Source organism: Mustela lutreola, chromosome 16 (genome assembly GCF_030435805.1).
Source record: "Mustela lutreola isolate mMusLut2 chromosome 16, mMusLut2.pri, whole genome shotgun sequence".
Classification (NCBI taxonomy): Eukaryota; Metazoa; Chordata; class Mammalia; order Carnivora; family Mustelidae; genus Mustela; species Mustela lutreola.
Window position 1 is genome coordinate 53,124,630 of NC_081305.1, and position 21,528 is coordinate 53,146,157.

At 40.0% G+C, this 21,528-nt stretch overlaps 1 protein-coding gene across 1 annotated transcript in view; it reads left to right on the forward strand.

Moving 5' to 3' along the window:
- Positions 1-977: 977 nt before the first annotated feature.
- The window catches only part of LOC131817701 (zinc finger protein 883-like), a 39,165-nt gene continuing 18,614 nt past the window's right edge, over positions 978-21,528 (forward strand). Inside the window, 3 exon segments of the mRNA XM_059151230.1 lie at positions 978-1,052; positions 1,392-2,788; positions 2,872-2,898. Coding sequence (XP_059007213.1) covers positions 978-1,052; positions 1,392-2,788; positions 2,872-2,898 — 1,499 coding nt within the window.

Consider the following 21,528-nt stretch of genomic DNA (forward strand, 5'->3'; position numbering starts at 1 on the left):
TCAACCTTTTGTCTGAGTAGCTACTTCTTCCAATAATAGTTGGTCTTCTCTTTCAATCTGAACTTGATTTGTTTACAGGTCTGTCAATTTTTTATTTTTCTTTCTTGAAAACTAAATCTTCCTATTGATACTTTCTTAATCTTGCTAAATTCTATTTTTCTTCATTTCTGTTTTATGTTGAATTTCCTTTCTTCCAGGGGTGCCAGGATGGCTTGTGTTTAAGCCTTTGACTTCAGCTCGGGTCATAATCTCAGGGTCCTGGGACTCAATGCTGTTTCAGGCTCCCTGTTCAGCAAGGAATCTACATGCCTCTCTCCTTTTGGCCCTCACCTCACCATGCTCTCCTTCTCCTCTCTCTCTCTGTCTCAAAGAAGTCTTCAAAAATATCCCTCCTTCTACTGATTTTGGGCTCATATAATAGTACGTTTCCTGATTATTTGATATAGAGGAGAGTGATTTGTGTTAGACCCTGACAATACTATAGACTTTTCTATGAAGCTGTGTGGTCAGTATGTTGTGTGCAAATTGATGTGTCCACGGAGGAACAAAGTCCTGATGCTTCCTTCTCAGCCATCTTGCTGATGTTCTCTAATTGAGTTTTTGGTTGCTGTGTTAGACATCCTCAGTATAATTGTCTGAAAGTAGTAAGGGGAATGAGTTGACTTTTCTGTTTTTCAATATCTTTCAGCTGTATCTTCACAGGGCACCCTGAGCTTCCTGCCAGAGCCATGCAAAGAGCTTCATTTCAAAATGTGTCAGTGGGTCGATATAAACATATTGTCCTTGAGAAGTTACACCTAATGATAGACTGGGATAATGATTGAAAAGGATATATCCAAATTGAGACGACTGCCCATAATAGTGAAAGATACAAAATACTTGGTAAAACCTTCCTTTTTAAGTCCATTAGTTCTGTAAGGCAGGGTGTTTCTGTCAGCAGGAGCTCCACTCAAACACTCAAACGTCCATATTTATCGATGGAGAATGTGGAACATCTGGAAAGTTACCGAGCCTGTGCTGAACATAATGATTTGAACAGTTTTGAAAATAGGGTTGGACTGACCTTTCATTCAAATATTTCTAAACTTCAGAGATTTCAATGTGGAGAAACAACTGCTAAGTGGGATCCATTTGAGAGGTCCTTCACTAAAGACTCAACCCTTCCAAATTCCCAGAGCATTTTCAATGGAGAGGGAATTGCTCAAGGCAGTGAATCTGAGAAAAAAAATTCATGAAGGCTCAAATGTTAATAAACATCTGAGGACTCATTTTGCAGGGAACCATTTCAAGCCTATTAAATGTGGGGAAGACTTTTCTCAAAGATCCATCCTTCTGTCTAACAGTATGCATATAAGAGAAAATCCTAATGACATGAAAGAGATTTTAACCAGTCTTCCAGTTCTGGTGATCATCCAAAAATTTATGTGGGAAAAAACCCATCCAGATATAAGAAGCTTGGGAACACGTTTAGTCAGTCATCAGGAACACATATACATAAGACAATCTGTAGTGGAGAGAAACCTTACAAAAGTAAAGAATACAGCACAGACTTTAAATTGCCTTCGACCCTTACTCACCATCACAGAATTCATACTGGAGAGAAACCTTACCAATGTCAAGAATGTGGCAAGACCTTTAACCACAGATCAAACCTTACTCAACATCACAGAATTCATACCGGAGAGAAACCTCACCAATGTCAAGAATGTGGGAAGGCCTTTAGTCAGTCTTCACAACTTACTCAACATCACAGAATTCATACTGGAGAGAAACCTTACCAATGTCAAGAATGTGGCAAGACCTTTAAGCGGATGTCATCCCTTACTGAACATCACAGAATTCATACTGGAGAGAAACCTTACAAATGTGCAGAATGTGGAAAGGCCTTTAGGGGGCAGTCAAACCTTCTTGTACATCGCAAAATTCATTTTAGAGTGAAACCTTACAAATGTGCAGAATGTGGAAAGGCCTTTAGGCGGCAGTCAAAGCTTCTTGAACATCGCAGAATTCTTTTTAGAGAGAAACCTTACAAATGTCAAGAGTGTGGGAAGGCCTTGAAGCATTGCTCAATCCTTATTCACCATCACAGAATTCATACTCCTGAGAAACCTTACAGATGTAAAGAATGTGGGAAGGTCTTCAAGCAGCTCTCAGCCCTTACTCACCATCACGGAATTCATACTGGAGAGAAGAATTACAAATGTAAAGACTGTGGCAAGGCCTTTAGCAGGCATTCAAGCCGTAGTCAATACCACAAAATCCATACTGGAGAGAAGCCTTACAAATGTAAAGGATTTTGCAAGGCCTTTATCTGTAAAGCAGGCCTTACTACACATCACAGAGTTCATACTGGAGAGAAACCATATAATTGTGAAGAATGTGGCAAGGCCTTTACCCATCAATCAACCCTTACTAATCATCACAGAGTTCATATTGGAGAGAAACCTCACAAATGTGTAGAATGTAGCAAGGCCTTTAAGCAGGAATCCAGCCTTACTCGACATCACAGAATACATATTGGAGAGAAATCTTATAATTGTGAAGAATGTGGCAAGGTCTTTATGTTCCATTCAGGCCTTACTCGACATCAGAGAATTCATTCTGGTGAGAAACCTTATAGATGTCAAGTATGTGGCAAGGTCTTTAAGTGGCATGCATCCCTTCCCATATGTCACTTAAGTCATACTGGAGTAAAGCCTTAGAAATGTAAAGAATGTGGCCAGGGCTTTATCCAGCAGTCACACCTTACAGAACATCACAGAATTCCTACTGGAACTAGTCCTAACAAATTTGAAGACTGAGAGAATTTGGGAGGACTGATGAACTCTTAACTCCACATCAGAGAATTCAATTTGGAGAGTGATTATACACATGTAAAGAATGTGGCAAGACCTTTAGGCAATGCTAAACCCTTGTTCCTTATCCAAGAATGTATAGTGGAGGTAATTCTACAATTAGAAAAATACAGCAAACCCTTTCTTAGTGCTCAAGCCTCTCCCAGCATTACAGAATTCATAGTAGAGAGAAATCTTGTATGTGTAAGAATGTGGTAAAGCTTTTGGATTGCTCGACACTTAAGTCAGCATCCCAGAGTTCATACTGGGGAGAAATACTAGAAATGGAAAGAACATGGCAGGCCTCTGGCTGGAAGTCATAACTTGCTCAACATCATTGTTACCATCCAGGAGCAAAACTGTAATATGTAAAGACAGTGGCCAAGCCTTTAACTAGAATTCAGTCCTTACTCGGTATCCCAAAATGCAGTCTTGGGTCAAATTCTACAAACGTAATGAATGAGGAAAGACTGTCTCTTACAGTTTAGGAAACATCAGAGAGTTCAGAGAAGTAAAGGAAGTTGACAGATAAAAGTCCATAGAAATGTATTTAGTTGAACATCAAATGTCAATAAATGTGATAGAATTCCCAGAACAGAGCAGTATACCAGTCACACTCTTCGCAGATTATATCAAAAAAGTCTTAATGCAAAGTTAGTTAGATAATGTATGTTCTATTATGCTTCAAAAGAGAGAAGGGATTTTTGCATGGGTATAATTTCAGTGTGTTTGTGTTTCCATGGACCCTATATGAGATTTGTGACTTGCAATTATTCATGTGTTTCTACTCTTAGAACTCTTCAGAAAATTCATTTATTCCTAGTAAGTGTGTGAAAGTATGTGGATCATCATTACTGCATCAGGGATATAAGATGCCCTTCTTCTTTAGGTGGGACTCATGCATATCTAATTTTCCATGGAAGATGAAGGACTGTGTAACATACAATATATGAGAAAAATCTAAGTGAATATTCCTCTTGTGGTTATAATATTGATATAGATCCTCATGAAGTAATTGTTCAGGACATCATTCTCCATTTATTAAAACTAAAAAAATTGTGACCATTACCAATTACATGTTTTACTAATTGGTGTTTTTAATGAAAACAAGATAGCAGTCTTCACAATAGTAATTGTTAGAGAGTATGAGTTGATGGGGTTAAAATGAAGAAATCCTGACATATCTGAGAATAGCTAACTTCTGTAAAATGACATACACTTGCATATCCACATTTTTGGAGAATTACCAGTCCTGGAACCATTTTGGTATGCAAAACTAAGCTGGTAAGAAGTTAAAATAGAGTGCTGTCAGATGTCTTCTCTAAGCCTCATGGTAAAGACAAAATGAAATAATGTAGTAAATACACAAGACATAAAATAATCTAAGTATTCCCTTATTTAGAATCATGAAATCATAAAGATAGCTAATGAATAAGAAGGAGAGGAATAATTCTAAACAGCCAGACTGTAACTCCATACTTGTACTGATACTTGCTTTAAATATAAAGGGCCTAAATTCTTGAATCCAAAGATACAGATTGCCTGAAAGGAAAGAAATAGAAGACCCAACTGTATACAGTCTTCAAGAGAATCACTTCAGCTTTAAGAGCACTCTGAAAGTGCAGGTGTGGAAAAGAATATTCCATGTAAACGGACTCAAAAAGAAAGCAGGTTAGGGCGCCTGGGTGGCTCAGTGGGTTAAGCCGCTGCCTTCGGCTCAGGTCATGATCTCAGGGTCCTGGGATCGAGGCCCGCATGGGGCTCTTTGCTCAGCAGGGAGCCTGCTTTCCTTCCTCTCTCTCTGCCTGCCTCTCCATCTACTTGTGATTTCTCTCTGTCAAATAAATAAATAAAATCTTTAAAAAAAAAAAAAAAAGCAGGTTAGTTCTGCTTACATCAGTGAAAATAAACGTTAAAAGCCAGAGATTGAAGTAAAACAGGGCAAAGCTCACGTAACATAATGGGCTCACTTTGTGCAGTGTGTATAATATTGTAGTTTTTGGCAGAATGTCAAAGAAGACTTCCCCCATTGTTTTGTTTTTGGAAGGGCAGGAATAGTATGATTATGTAACTTGTGCAATACTTTCCTCTTCCAAAACTGGTACCTTTTCCCATAAATGTTGGTGGTGTTTGTCCAGGTGCCTCACCCGTAGCTTGCATTAAGCTTTATGAACACTGATATGTTAGGAGTCCCCTAAACAGTTGATTTTCAAAAACCATCTGTGTTTTGAGGATTGGGGGGGGGGAACACTGAATAACAATTTGAGGAAACCTACTGCTGTCAGATTCTGATGTGTGTGGAAAAATATGGTTGCATTGAAAATCTTGGCAACTTACTGTAATAAGTAGCCAATAATTTATCGAAACTTAGTTGTAGAGGCTAATCTTTTCCACAGTATTCAGTTGTCTAACTAATCTTGCTATTACCCATTGCATATCTTTTTCACGTGTTATTTCATTTACATTGTTATCTGTCTTTTTTTTTTTTTTTTAATTTGACAGAGAGCACAAGTAGGGGGAGTGGCAAGCAGAGGGAGAGGGAGAGGGAGAAGCTCCCTGCGGTGCAATAGGGCTCAATCCCAGGACCCTATTATCATGACCTGAGCTAAAGGGAGATGCTTAACTGATTGAGCCACCCAGGTGCCCCTACTATCTGCTATTTAAAGTCCCTAAATAAATGACTTGGACTCTCAGGCAGGTTACCATAATGCCCTTCAGTAAGATTCCTGATATTATTTCCAGGCAGTTTTCTATATATTCAGTTGCAAATGATAGGCTTCCTATGGGTCATCTTTGCCTTAGTTGAGATAGTGGATTTAGTCCAAGCTGTTTTTTTTTTTTTTCCAGAAATGCACATCTTCCCATAAGAAACCCTTATATTCTAGTTGTTTCAACATTTCTAGCATGGCTTACCTATGACTAAGAGTTGTATGCATTTACTAAATACAAAACGTTCACTCCTTTAATTGTGGAGAAAGGTAGCTAACACATGGAGGTATGATTTGTTACATTAAAGCTGTAGGTTTGTGTATTCATGAAGAGTCTGTAGTGACAAGACATTTCTCTTTATTGATTTCTGCTCCTTGAGCAGAGATCAGTCTTTTTGTACATTAGATGGTTCTGTTGATTTGTCAAAATTTGGATACATCAGAGGCACTTACTTTTAAAGACTAATTTTGTTTGATAGATCTATAGTATTCTTTTACATTTTTCAAATGAATGCTTTTCCTTAAAACGAAAAAAGTAATAGGGGCGCCTAGGTGGCTCAGTGGGTTAAAGCCTCTGCCTTTGGTTCAGGTCATGATCCCGGGGTCCTGGGATCAGGGCCCCCATTGGGCTTTCTGCTCAGTGGGGAGTCTGCTTTCCTTCCTCTCTCTCTACCTGCCCCTCTGCCTACTTGTGATCTCTGTCAAATAAATAAATAAAAAATCTTAAAAAAAAGTAATAAAGGGTCAATTTAACAAACAGCTAAAACTTTTATAATTATTACACATGCAACATAAAAGCATATAACACATGAAGCAGCTATTAGCAGACAAGAACAGAGGAAGATTCAGCAATACATTAAAAGGGAACTTCGATACTGCACCTTCAATAATGGGTAGATTATCCAGACAGCAAATGAGTGAGGGAACATCAGACTTCAATGGTAAGAGGCTGGCAGACTTCCAGCACTATCCAACAGTGTCTGAGAACACATTCTTCCCACATGCACATGGAGCATTCTCCAGTAGAGAGTATATGTTGGGCCATAAAACAAGTCTTAAGAACTTTATGATTGAAAGGGTATCAAGCACCTTTTCCAACCACTATGGTGTAAAACTAGAAGTCAATTACAAATACAAAATGAGAAAATGCACAAACAGGTGCAAAATAATTGCACAACTTTGTAATAGCCAATAGAATGGAAGTACCTTGTATATCATCAGGTGAGTAGATAACAGGCATGTATGCAATGTATACTGGATATAATTAACAATACACTTGAAAATTGCTAAGACAATAGCTCTTAAAAATTATTATCACATGACAACTTGTAAGTCTCTGAGATGATAACTTTTACAATACATGCAAATCAGAGTGCACCTTTGAATATGTTATGTATTATATCTCAATGAGACTAAAAAAATGTGAAATAAGCCAATTAGTGGTGTCCTAGCCAAAGGCATAAGAGATTGGGGATGGTGATAAAGTGTATGAAGTCTCTTTAAGGCAGTTAAATATAAAATTGACTGCTTTGCTTGCACCAATGTGTGAATCAGTTAAAAACCTCACATTGCACATTTGTTGTACAATTTTATTTATTTGACACTCGGAGAATAAGTAGGGGGAAGGGCTGGCAGAGGGAGAGGGAAAAGTAGACTCCCCACCTAGCAGGGAGCCAGAGGTAGGCCTCAATCCCAGGACTCTGGAATTATGATTGAGCCACCCAGGCACACCATCTGTTCCACTTGTACATTTTAAATGGGTGAATTATACACCACAGAAATTCTGTGCAAATAAAGCTATTATAAGGAACCCCAAATAAGAAATACCTGCATAAGAAGACTTAGTATTATAACATGTCAAGACTACATAAACTCACCTATTAAACACCAACACACTTGTAAGATTTCAACAGGAATTTAGGATTTAACTTTCTTTTTTTTTAATTTATTTTTATTTTTTAATATAATTTTTTATTTTTTATAAACATATATTTTTATCCCCAGGGGTACAGGTCTGTGAATCACCAGGTTTACACACTTCACAGCACTCACCAAAACACATACCCTCCCCAATGTCCATAATAGGATTTAACTTTCTTGTGCATCTTAAGTTTTGTGATGATACAAAAACAATTTTGAAATGCACACAGAAGAGAAGGTTTGTCAACGTACACATACATAATAGTATGAGTTACATTCAACGTTTTGATGTCGAATGAAGAAAATGTAGAGATGTGAAAATCTGTCAGTTTAAAAATCAGTAGAATGGATATCTGTGTAATTCTGTGTTTTTAATATCTATATTTCTATAGATCTCTGTTTCTGTGTATATCTATCTCTACGTATATAGAAGGAAGGAAAGCTTTCTTTATGAATTGCCTAACCTAAGTGTGACAGAAGGCAAGTCTGATGTCGGCAAGGAAGTCCAGCAGGCTAGAAGTCCAGGAAAGAGCTGATGTTGAAGCTGGAGAATCTGAAGACGGTCTGGAGACAGAGTTAGGTCAGTAGGAAAAGCACCTTTGGAAGATACAACTAATTACTATGTTCTTCAGAATAGACTGTCTAGTAACTGGTATGGATTTATTTGCATATGACTTTAATATAAACTACTTAAAATAGAAAAAATACAGATAAGTTCTAGAAAGAGTTAAACATCATCTTACAATATTTTGACTAAATGTATGAGAGTATACAGCATTTTCAGGCATGCATTTGAAGCATGTGGAAGCATTCCTTCCACAAAAGACAAAATCAGAATTATGGTGGGATGTTACATTTAACAATATAATCAAGAGCATATCCATTTTTTTAAACCATTACAAGTAAAAATTTAGTGTTAGCCAATAAGAAAATATTTTAATTATTACATAAAATTAAAATAAAATATCTCTGCAATTGAACCTTCTTTTTCTTTTTTTTTTTAATATTCCATTTATTTATTTGACAGACAGAAATGACAACTAGGCAGAGCAGCAGGCAGATAGAGAGGGGGAAGCAAGCTCATGCTGAGCAGGGATGTGGGGCTCAATCCCAGGATCATGAGATCAGGACCTGAGCTGAAGGCAGACTCTTAACCCAAGGAGCCATCCAGGTGTCCCAAACCTTATTTTTCTAAGTACAAAAGTTAATTGACAGAATAACTTGAATATTCAATAATGAAAATTGCTCAATTTCACAGCTAACAAGTAGACTACAAATAAATATGCAGATAGCACTTTTAGCTTCATGATGATAGATGAAATTGAAATAGTAATAAAGAGGGACCCCTGGGTGGCAGGGAGCCTGCTTCCCTCTCTCTCTCTCTGCCTGCCTCTCCATCTACTTGTGATTTCTCTCTGTCAAATAAATACATAAAATCTTTAGAAAAAAAAAAAAAGAAATATACATACAGATGTCGAGTTAAAAGTATGCATGCCATTTTTGTTCCATTATGGGTTCCAGCTTTTCTCAACGTTTATGTAATCTAATTTAGAGTTGTTTTATTACTAGTAAAACTGAAATGGGGATGTACCTTAAGATGTCTGTGTATTTTCTTATTGATCACATAGAAGTCATTTTTAAGTTTTTTTGCATAAAGAATGTTATGATTTATATTTCAGACAGTTTGTATCTACTTCCTTAAAACAACAACAAAAAAATTTTTTTGAGATAAAACACAAGCAGGAGGAGTGGCACAGGGAGGAGGAGAAGCAGGCTCCTTGCTCAGTAGCGAGTCAAACATGAGGCTGATCCCAGGGTTGGGATCATGACCAGAGGTGAAGGCAGATCCTTCATTGAGGGAGCCACCCAGGCACTCCTGTTTATTTATTTATTTTTTTAAGGATTTTACTTATTTATTTGATAGAGAGAGAGAGAGATCACAAGTAGGCAGAGAGATGGGCAGAGAGAGGGGGAAGTGGGCTCCCTGCCGAGCAGAGACCCCGAGGCAGGACTCGATCCCAGAACCCCGAGATCATGACCTGAGCCAAAGGCAGAGGCTTAACCCATTGAGCCACCCAGGTGCCCCTATTTCTATGAGTAGTAGAATGTGAGCCGAAACTACTGTTTCAAACGCAAATGAATTCAAAACTTTTATAGATACTGGACCAATCTTCACCAAAGTTGCACTTACAGGATTATTATATATATATTACATATATAAAAATATATATATATTTATTATTATTATATTATTATTATTTTAGACAGTGTGTTTTTCCTCCTGTCCTCACCAACACTCTTTATTACTATTTATTTTTTTTTTAGGATTTTATTTATTTATCAGAGAGAGAGGGCGAGAGAGCAAGCACAGGCAGACAGAATGGCAGGCAGAGGCAGAGGGAGAAGCAGGCTCCCTGTCGAGCAAGGAGCCCGATGCGGGACTCGATCCCAGGACACTGGGATCATGACCTGAGCCGAAGGCAACGGCCCAACCCACTGAGCCACCCAGGCGCCCCTGTATGTATATTTCTAAAAGACTTAAAATTATACACGTAAGAAAATCTGAGTGTATGTTTCTGTAGAAAAGGATTCATATTGCATATATAATTATAAGGTACATGACTTACCTGTCATTTGGAAGTATTTGAAATATTTGCTGGAAGAGAAACGTTGCATTGGTAATCACCGTTGGAACCATACTTGAGACTGTCTGATCTCAAAGCTAAAGTTCTAGGTTGCTTCCTAGTGAATTGAAAGCATTTTTCTCTCATTTATAATGAATGACCCAGAACAATTACTTGATGTACATCTAGCCTTCAGTTCAATGGATGAAGTATAGATACTTTCCCAGACCTCCAGTTTTTAGATTTCTAGGTTGATTGTGTCTTTTAAAAATGAATTCTTTAATCAATAAAGTTTGTGATATGATTTTATTTTATTAAATATTTTATTTATTTATTTATTCATTTATTTGACAGAGATCACAAGCAGTCAGAGGGCAGGCAGAGAGAGGGGGAAGCAGGATCCCCACTGAGCAGAGAGTCCAATGCGGTCCTTGACCCCAGGACCCTGAGATCAGGACCTGAGGTGAAGGCAGAGGCTTAACCCACTGAGCCATCCAGGTGCCCCTGTCACAGGATTTTATAAAGGCAGTGTCAGTAAGAACTGATTACAGGTTATGGAATGATTTATTCTATTTCCTAAAACACCTCTCTTTTGTATTCAGAATTCAGCAATGCTCTTGTTCATCCTCTAGTGAGCTTTTCAAATTCCTGTGGAGCTAAGTACTCTGCATTTTTCAGGACTTTGCACATTACTGGGGCCATTAACCCCATCTGGATTACATGTGTACTTCTTTAATTCCGGTCTACACAGAGTAGCCCAATATCCTATGCCTACTAAGCGCTACAGGCTGTCCCTCCTCTTTGATATCCAGAACCTGACTGCCAACTCCAAAAGGAATCTTGGGTGTCAAAAATGAAAAACCCCCAAAGCTAACCTTCTCAAGAGCTTTAGGTCATTCCTTCATGGTGAGAATTGTTCAGGGCACATACACAGCCCGAGGAGAAAGAAGTGAGAACTGACAGAAGATTCTGTAATAACAGGGAAGATATTCAGAGAGCCAGCCTTCAGTAGAACAGCAAATAAGGAAACCAGTCAATGAGAAGAAGCCCACTGTGGAGGACACCTCAGAGGAAGAGAGGTAAAGGGTTTCAAGTTGTAAAAAGAACAGCCTCTGAGGGAAAGTTTCAAAAAATAGAAATATTTTTCTCTAACTATGAGTCAGGATGCGTGTAAGGGAGACTTTGAAACCGTCCCTACTCTAACATCCATTTTCTGATGATTATCAAGAGACTGTTGATATGAGGAAGTAAGAGGTATTCAAAAAAAGCTTCTCATCATGGGTTTCACAGAGCAGCTGTTCAGCTCAAATGCACTTTGTGATATTTCCTCTTCTTTAAAAAAGATTTTAGTACCAAGCGCAAGCTCAGCATGCATTTCCCTCAGCTTTCCACCATGCACAAGACTGCACACATCTCACTGTATCGATAACAGTTTCATTTTACACTGGTGTGAATGGAGAAAAAGGTGGTCTGATAATACCTATAACTTCATTTCTACCCAAAACTGGGTCAAAGGTTGACATTTCACAGTGGCGGCATCACGTTGATTGTTTCATAATGCGGATACTCTGGATGTACTGTATATCTCACGTCGCACTTGGACACTGGCACACACAGAGACGAGTTTGTCTAAGAAATAAGTCATTTTGTTTACAGGAAATCCAAGTTGTCCTGGGGCAGATTCCTTTTCCTATTATACTGCAATAGTTCATCTAGCATAATAAAAACCCCAAGTTTTTCTTCATACTCCATACTGACCTGTAGAGTACCTAAGAATATTGTGAAAACAAAGTAAAAAAATACAAATTCAAAATGTCAAGGTATAAGAGACAAAACTAAGCAGAGATCTAAATTAGTTGAAAACCCAGCCGTCAGGATTTATTCCTGTAGCACAGTAGTTAAAGCACTGTCTTTGCTACAATACAGCACTCTGCCCATAAGCCATACGCACATTTTCACATATAAATATGTGAAGTGTAAATTCTAAAACTTAAAGAAGTGGCTAAAATTTTTTTTAATTGGAAAATTTTAAAAATTGTGTGTCTATATCATTTTCCTCTACAAATTAAAACTCTGTATGGGCCCATGTTACAGAGTCAAGAAGATTTTTTAAAAGTAACACATGAAAAAAATAAATTAAAAAAATAAAAAGTAACACATGTACATTGTTCTTGTCAGTGTTTCATACACATTCCTATTTCAAGGGTATTATGGTTGAACAATGGAAGCCTTTTAACAAAAGGAAGTGTATTTTTGTAATTTTCTTTGAGTAAGAACTAGTAAGAAGTGCTGCCTATTGACTTTCAGCTGCCATGCTCCATTGAATGCCTGCCTCATATTTCCATGGATCTCTGGCAACAAAGATGAATCGCAGGCATCTGGAAGCCAGTAGGATGGCCTGTAAACACTTGATAATAGGAGTAACATTTTTTTTATTACAGGGTATAGTTGGAAACCTGAAGAATTTCTCTCTTCTTCACCATTATCCCTTCCTTTTTGCTCCCCTGGGCACAGGTAAGGTACACAGATCTGATTCTCAAACACCTGACCATAGTCAACTCCTAGCTTATATTTTCCTAAAGGAGTTACCCAGACAATGGCAGGTTTGGCACCAAAAGACATTCTCAAAGATTTTTTTTTAAGATTTTATTTATTTACTTGACAGAGATCACAAGGAGGCAGAGAGAGAAGGGGAAGCAGGCTCTCTGCTGAGCAGAGAGCCTGATGTGGGGCTTGATCCCAGGACCCTGAAATCATGACCCGAGACAAAGACAGAGGCTTTAACCCACTGAGCAACCCAGGCATCCCTCAATGATTTTGAATACAAACTGTGTTCTAGCTTCACAGCGTGGGCAGGGGTGTGTCTCTTGGCACCACCTGCCTCCCGAGTGTCTTTCAGGTGATCATGCTCAGTCCCTGGAACTCCAGGTGGGCAGAACTCCAAGTGAAATCTCCCGAGTACATTGAGTTCAGTGTGCTCCTTTATTGGGTGCTATATACACTAATCAATGTGATTTTTCCTATGTGTGTGGCTGGCAATTTGAGTAGTAAACACATCATGAAGAAGAAGATTTTGGACACTGTTCTGCTACATTTCAAGAAGAACTCACAGTGCCAAGATTTGCACATGGCTGTTACTCCCTGGTGTTTCACCTTTGGGGCTCATGATCTGGGCCAGTGGCTCCCTGCTTTCCATGCTGCCCAGGCAGAAGAAGCAGGGATCCAGCACATTCGTAGAAATTGGGTTTTCCCCAGACCCTCCCAGCAGACCACAGTCACCCAGAACATCCTTGTCATGCTGGGCACCTTTGTGTCATTGAACACCCTCCCTTCTGTCTTCAGGGGTGCAGTGCTCTTGTTCCTAACCCCAACTTTTTTTTTTTTTTTTATTTGACAGACAGAAATCACAAGCAGGCAGAGAAGCAGGCAGAGAGAGAGGAGGAAGCAGGCTCCTCGCTGAGCAAAGAGCCCAATGCGGGACTCGATCCCAGGACCCTGGGATCATGACCTGAGCCGAAGACAGAGGCTTTAACCCACTGAGCCACCCAGGCGCCCCTAACCCCAACTTTTTGATGGGGAACATCTCTGCACTATCTGCTGCATGTTTCCCACCTGTCTGTCCCTTTCTTCTCATGAGCAATGACTCCAGTCTATCTGGGCTCTGTTGTGGCTGGATATGGAATTCAAGTCCCTTAATATAATTAGAGATGTAAATTCTATGTTTTAACAATGTTAAAATGTTTACACTCATTCATCTCCCACCATGTCTTAAGCTCTATTATTCAACACATTACAGGCAAGCGGTGACCAAGACAGACGGAGCTTTGTCTTAATAATTAAAAGTAACATATAATAGCAATTTTAAAGGAAAAGCCATGTATTTATTGTGGCCTTGTAGAAATCAAATGATTAATGTTTTTTTTTTTTTTAAAGATTATTTTTGTTTTTTTTTGTTTGTTTGTTTTTGTTTTTGTTTTTTTTTAAAGATTATTTATTTATTTATTTGTCAGAGAGAGAGAGTGAGTGAGAGCGAGCACAGGCAGACAGAGTGGAAGGCAGAGTCAGAGGGAGAAGCAGGCTCCCTGCGGAGCAAGGAGCCCGATGAGGGACTCGATCCCAGGACGCTGGGATCATGACCTGAGCCGAAGGCAGCTGCTTAACCAACTGAGCCACCCAGGCGTCCCCAAATGATTAATGTTTACAGTGGAAAAGTTCAGAGTCTATGTGCTAATGAAATCTTGGGTGCTGGAACAAATTGCAGATTATAGACATATATTAGAGTGTGTAAATTTCAATGTGACAAATGTGAATTTAGGACAGTGTTATCCACAAGAATGCACATATGAGATGGGCATTCAAGAAATGGAAGAAAACTATGGACCCATGGAATAATAGGTGTGGTCCAGCTGGATTGCAAATTCAGTTAGGGGCCACAGAGAAATGGACACTTAGAAGTCTTGCAGAATGGATCCTAGAGAGATGATATTCATTTGAAATGTGAAGTTGTGCAGGAACCTTGGTATATGTAAATTCATGTGAAAATGGGCATCTCTGACCTTAAATGTGGAGGGCAAAAAAGATGTACTTGCTAATCTTTTATGCCGTGTACACGAAATGTTTATATACACACAGTCTTGGATAAAGGGATTATTGGGGGGATCTAGAAGAGGTAATTCTTTTTCTTTATTTAGGGATTGTATCAATTGACCATATTGGTATTATGACTTTTAGTGGTTCGTCAGCCTGGTCTTCAATGTGAACGAGTTTATAATGAAGTAGTCAGTCAATTTGGAGTAGGTGATAAATATACATAAAGGGTATTTCTCCTCTCTTCAGAATTATGTTAATACAGCTCTCTTGGTAATCACATTGTAAGCTGATTCAGAATATTAAGCATTCAAGAAAATAGCTCACTTCGACCTACTGATCTAAGTCATTTTCTAAATCTTTATATATTTTATATACATTGTATACTTTTCATTTATATACATGTAAGAAGACATAGAATATATATAATGATATATTGGACAAAATGGGGTATATATGGGATACATAATAATACATTTATGATCCTGTTTATTTATTTATCTATTTATTTATTTAAGATTTTATTCATTTATTTGACAGAGAGATCACATGTAGGCAGAGAGGCAGGCAGAGAGAGAGGGGGAAGCAGGCTCCCTGATGAGCAGAGAGCCTGATGCGGGGCTCGATCCCAGGCCTCTGAGATCATGACCTGAGCCAAAATCACAAGCTTAACCCACTGAGCCACCCAGGTGCCCCTTTTTATTTATTTTTTTAAAAATATTTTATTTACTTATTTGTCAGAGAAATAGAGAGAGAGAGAGGGAGAGAGAGCACAAGCAAGCAGGCAGAGAGAGAAGCAGGCTCCCTGCTGAGCAAGGATCCCAGTGTGGGACTGGATCCCAGGACACTGGGATCATGATCTGAGTCCAGAGCAGTGGCTTAACTGACTGAGCCACCCAGGCATCCCTAGGATCCTGTTTAAATGTGAGTTTGGTGGTTGGTGGAAGTGAGAATTTTTTTTTCTTTTTGATTTACTTATTTATTTGTTTGTTTGACAGAGACACAGCGAGAGAGGAAACACAAGCAGGGGGAGTGGGAGAGGGAGAACCAGGCTTCCCGCTAAGCAGGGACCCTGATATGGGGCTCAATCCTAGAACCCTGGGATCATGACCTGAGCCAAAGACAAGCACTTAACCGACTGAGCCACCCAGGTGCCCCTCAAGGTAAGAATATTTTTAAAAATATTTTTCTCAGTTTCCAGTTACCAATTGTGAGTTTCTGTTATGAGGTCATACATCTGCAACCAGACTGTTAAGACTGTTAAAAGTGTTTCTCTTTCAACATCCCTGGAGAGCAAAAATGCTGGCATATGGGAGACAGCAGAATATTCTCAAGTCTGACCCATGAGGGATGGGCACCAAGCTTGAGGATTTCACTAAATTCTAAGTTTCACTAAGAAATTCTGGAAGTATAATCTCAGTTCCTCCTTAATCTTCAGACCACTAAGTGGACCTAATTCATAAGCAGAAAAAAGCAATCAAAGAACTTGATAGATTCAGTGATGGAACAATTAAAATGAAATGGCAATAATTTCTTTTTTTTTTTTTCCTTAAGATTAAGTGCACTACAGATTTTAAGGTTTAGGGGCGTAGTATGCAGGGATATTTAGAATATGAGGCGTATGTCTGTTGAGAAAATAAGAGGGTAAAGGAAATCTTGGGAAGGAAGGGGATAATGGGTGATGAATTAATTGGCAAAAGGGGTTAAACAGCAAGGTTGGGTAAAAGGCATGCAGATCTTATTGCCAAGGAAGGAATAAAGAACATAGGAGTGGAAGGGAGATAGTTGTTTGTGAATGGAGGACTGAGATGTTCAGTGCTCCAACCAGAGATGAGTGCTGGGAAAAAGGCTGATACCTAGGGAACATAATGGACAGAGGTATTTAATGTGGGTGGAGGGGATCTTCACAGCTGGGAGACCAGTGGGCATCAGTAGGGTCAGGGGCCCATGGGAAAGTCAGAAGTGTAGGATTGGGTATAATGGGTGTGGGGTCATGAGGAAACTGAGGACTCCTGAGAAAGGAGGGCTGAGATATTGAGGGCAGTAGACATAAAAGGCACAATAACTGGTCTGAAGTTGTTAAAATGATGTAGTGGGGGAGGGCGATAAATGACAATGGAGGAGGAGGAAACAATGGAGGATTCAGGGACAATGGAGGGGAGTTTGGACTGTGGGTTCTAGAATGAGGTGAGGAGGGGTTTATTGGTTTCTAGGTCTAAAATGCACAAGATGAATGAGGAAGAGCATGGGAAAGCCTAGAAGGGTCATTTGGAGGGACAGTGCTAGGGTTCCTGGATATCTGCAAGTCATGAGAGATTCAGGCCCCCATGGGGGTTAGAGGTGGAGGGTAGAGATGGGGAGAGCAGGGTGATGGAGTTCCAGGAGTTCTATTGGAGGTCACTAATTCCTTCTCCTCCTCATTAATTCCCTGATTTGCATGTGATCCCCAATTGTCAACAGTTTCTAATTTCAGCCCATGAGGCAATAACCTTACGTTTATAAAACACTCGGGAAGCTTTTCGATGGAATATACAGTAAAGGACCACAGGTAAAATTGTGAGTCAACCATGAGAGTCAATATTTTCTCTCTTCTTTGGGGATACTGTGGATAAGGGGTGACCACAGAGAAGGCATGTGTCAACAGAAGAGAATGTATGTTGTCAACAAGAAATAATCCTGGATGTAGAGTCCCTGCTAGAGGCTGCATAGAAAGTCCAGTCCCTCATAAAATCTTGATTTTGACCTTGTTGGATCCTAAACAGAAAACCCAGCCAAGCCCACTGCAATTCAGACCTTCAAGTGGCCTAAACATCTTGCCCACGTTGCAAGAGGACTCAGTGTTACATGTGTCCCTGTCCTGCTCTGCCCATTTTTGCACATGTGCATGACACAGCAGTGTGACTCTATCCTCAGTTTCCCCATCCTTCACCCTTGGTAATGGCTCCTTACTGCTCCTGGGCAGACAAGTTTCCACCAAGTGCTGCCCATGCACACAAAGGACTTGTGACACACACAGCTCTTCTCAAGGCCAAACCTGCAGTCAAGTGCTCCTCCCTTCACCTGCTCGGGTCTCAGAGGACCCACCTCCAATCCCATCTCAACCAAGCCCACACATTTGAGTTCACAGTTGAGGCAAGCTATGACCCAAGTCTATGGACAGACCAGTCCGTCAGCTGACCAACATTGTTATTACACCCAGAGTTTTGGATGACCTCTCTGGTTTCTGCCTGTCACGGTATCAACACATCACACAGGCACAGGTAGGGAACGAGCTGAACCCTTCAAGGTCCTGAGTCAGGCACCTGCCACAATGCGGAGGACTCCAGAGCAGGTGGGGATCAGGGGCTGGACATCCACCATCACCCTGTGCAATGTGAACATTGTAAGGCACCCATCATTCCCACCTTTCCAGTGGACCTTTTGTCACCCCCCGGACTCCTGTTTCCTACTTTGAGCCCTAATATTGTAGACACAGAGCTTAGCTTCCCAAGAATTTCCATTGGGAATAGTCCCTCTGGCTAAAGGTGGCTGCCAGAGCCTAACAGAGATTTGTCAGTTCAGATTCTGTGGAAAATGTCCCCACACCACAAAACTGCCCTCCATGGCTCCACTGCCAATCCCTGATCCTTCCTTCTCAGAACAGCTCCGAGAACCGAGTTTCTGGTGGGGGTGTTTCCTGGGGGGCCCAAGTTGGCATTCCCACTGTACTGAGGTTCAGACTCCGATAAAAGAGAATACAATACTTACAATTTGGTGGTCAGCTTTGCCTTTCTAGTTAAAACAATACTTCCACGATGACACTTACCATCCCACCATCTGTTCCTGGCATGTCCAGTCATAGTACGTATATTGAAACTAAATACACAAATGCAAATGATTGACGCATCCAATTTCCCTCAGAGCCTCTACTCCACTCTTTCTCTCTCCCAGTCTGCTCTCTCTATATGTGCCATCACGTCCAACATTTCTTTTAAGATCACTGATCATGAATAAGAAAGAAGGAAATTCTACTCCCAGGGTGGTATGCCGAGCATCCAAATCCTCCTGGAAAAAAATGAGTATAAGGAACCCAATTCCCAGGACTTTAGAATGATTAACTTACATAATGTCTGTAAGAGTCCCAGCACAGTGTACTGGGCCCAGTGCATCCTGTAATCACACACCCAGATTTCCTATACCTGGAGCATATAGTAGCTGCTCAATAAACATTCTTTTTATGCATGAGCACATACTATTTATCGCAAACAGCCTTCCTCACACACCACTGCCTTACTGAGTCCCAGTAAGGAGATCAGTAGAAATTATCTTTATTGGAGGTGCTAGTAATCTTCACTGGGAATGGCAGTATTTGTGTTGACACAGGATGGTGGTGTATAAGGGATTCAGGTATTCTCTGCTTTTTCTAGCTCAGTGCTACTGGAAATGAAGTCTGTGAACAGTGACTTCCATGGTTATTAAAAATACAAATTAGGGATGCTTGGGTGGCTCATTTGGTTAATTGTCTGACTTCAGTACAGGCCATGACATCAGGGTCCTGGGCTCAAGCCCATGTGTGGCTCGATGCTCTGTAGGGAGTCTGCTTTTCCCTCTCCCTCTGCCCCTCCCTAACTGATGTGTACACATGTATGCATGTGCTGTCTCTCAAATAAATTAAATAAAATATTTTTTTAAATGTTTCTTTTGTTGTAAAAGATTTTTTTTTTTTATTTATTTGATAGAGAGAGCAAGATAGCACAAGCAGGCAGTACAGCAGAGGGAGATGCAGGCTCCCCACTGAATAAGGAGTCCGATGTGGGGCTCAATCCCAGGACCCTGGGACTATGACGTGAACCAAAGGCAGTTGCTTAACCAATTGAACTACCCAGGTACCACTTTTTTAGAGATTTAATTTATTTATTTGAGAGAGAGTAAGCAAGAGAGAGTTAGAACTTGAGTAAATAAAATCTTCCAAAAAGACCTAAAAAAAAAATAATTAATGTTTCATCCAGACCTAGCAATTCAGGTGATTGAGTATGGAGCCCCTGCAATAGTTTTTAATGGAAATCGCAACCGATTTATAGATACGTGAAACACTGGCAAACACTGTTTAGAAAAGGGCTGGCATTTGGGAAACATGCATTGATTAAGGCTGAGTTGTTTACTTCCCCCACATAGTCTAGTGAAAAAGAGAAAAATAACAATGATGGCAGAGAGTGTATAAAAAGTTACAAAGGTGCCCCCAAGGACAAGCATGCTTGGGGTCGTGGCTGTTATCTCAGAGACGATCTATGTGTGATATTGTTTCTGTGAAAGTGTTGGCCCCTCAGCTTTTGCATGCACAGAATGGCAACCTTAATGAGTCCTACACACAAAGCATCTGTGGTACATCTGAATTCTGTGCAGAGTAAATCTAGTGTTCTTCACAGAGTATATCGGAACAGGATCCAAAGACTACAATGTTTGTGAAATATTTGTTGTTCTTCTTGTCTCATACACACAGAAGAACTGTGATATTTACCAGTTCATGTAGAATCTGGCACAGGATACTGGAGGGGCCAATGGAATGTGAGACAGTAGCTTAATACTTCTCTCACCTGGAGTCCTAGGACTGATGATAATGGCCTAGAAGCCACTCCAGAAGCCACAGTGGAAGCCTGTGGAAACATTGCGATCCTGGTTGCCCTCACATCAAAGGTCTGCTGAAATCTCAAAGAAGCTACAATTAGACAAGCTATAAGGTAGAGTATAGGTCAGCGCATTAGATGTATATTAGAACAGTTACAGTCTGAGAAAGTCTGTATTTGGAAAATAATGTACATACCATTAATGCAATGCTTCTTGAGCTTTTACTGGGTACACACACATAGGATCCATGGTGTGTGTTAGGAACATGTCAGTGAGTTAATCCTCATTATATTTGAGGACGCAGTACTAAGTGTCTCCTATTTTCTCTGAGAACATAGATGCTGAGCCCTGTCTTTCTGTTTCTTTTTCTTCCTTAATACTGATTGTATAAAACAGGAGCTAAATATTGGTTGAAGGACAGACAAAAGCATGAACTGAACCAAAAGAGGACGTTCTCATTGTTTACTAAAAATCAAATTGGTGGGCGCCTGGGTGGCTCAGTGGGTTAAGCCGCTGCCTTCGGCTCAGGTCATGATCTCAGGGTCCTGGGATCGAGTCCCGCATCGGGCTCTCTGCTCAGCAGGGAGCCTGCTTCCTTCTCTCTCTCTCTGCCTGCCTCTCAATGTACTTGTAATTTCTCTCTGTCAGATAAATAAATAAAAAAAAAAATCTTTAAAAAAAAAAAAAAAATCAAATTGGTATACATATGGAGACTCCACACAGATAGAAAAGTTGCAAAGACTGGCAAAGTAAGGTATATATGTCTTTTTTTTTTACTACTTTTTTTAAAAAAAGATTTATTTATTATTTATTTGACAGAAAGACTGAGATCACAAGTAGGCAGAGAGGTAAGGCAGAGAGAGGAGGAAGCAGGCTCCCCGCTGAGCGGAGAGCCCGACATGGGGGCTTAATCCCAGGACCCTGGGAACATGACCTAAGACACCCAGGCACCCCAAGGTATATATGTCTTTGAGGAGAAGAGAAGAACTACGAAAAAGAACAAGGTAGAAGTCTGGAAACTCCAAGAGAGGAAATGCATTTCCTTAACAATATCCTGATTACAGAGGATCACTGGCAAGTAGGAGAAAACTTGTCAAGAGATAAGGGGAGTTCCCCATGCATCATTCGATCCTGTCATAAAGAAAGTGGGGTCATCCATTATCTCCACAAGTCCATAGTTAATCCTATGGAGTGTGATAGGCTGGCTTTTAGGCAATTTCATCATCCCAGCCACATACAAGGTGATAAGTT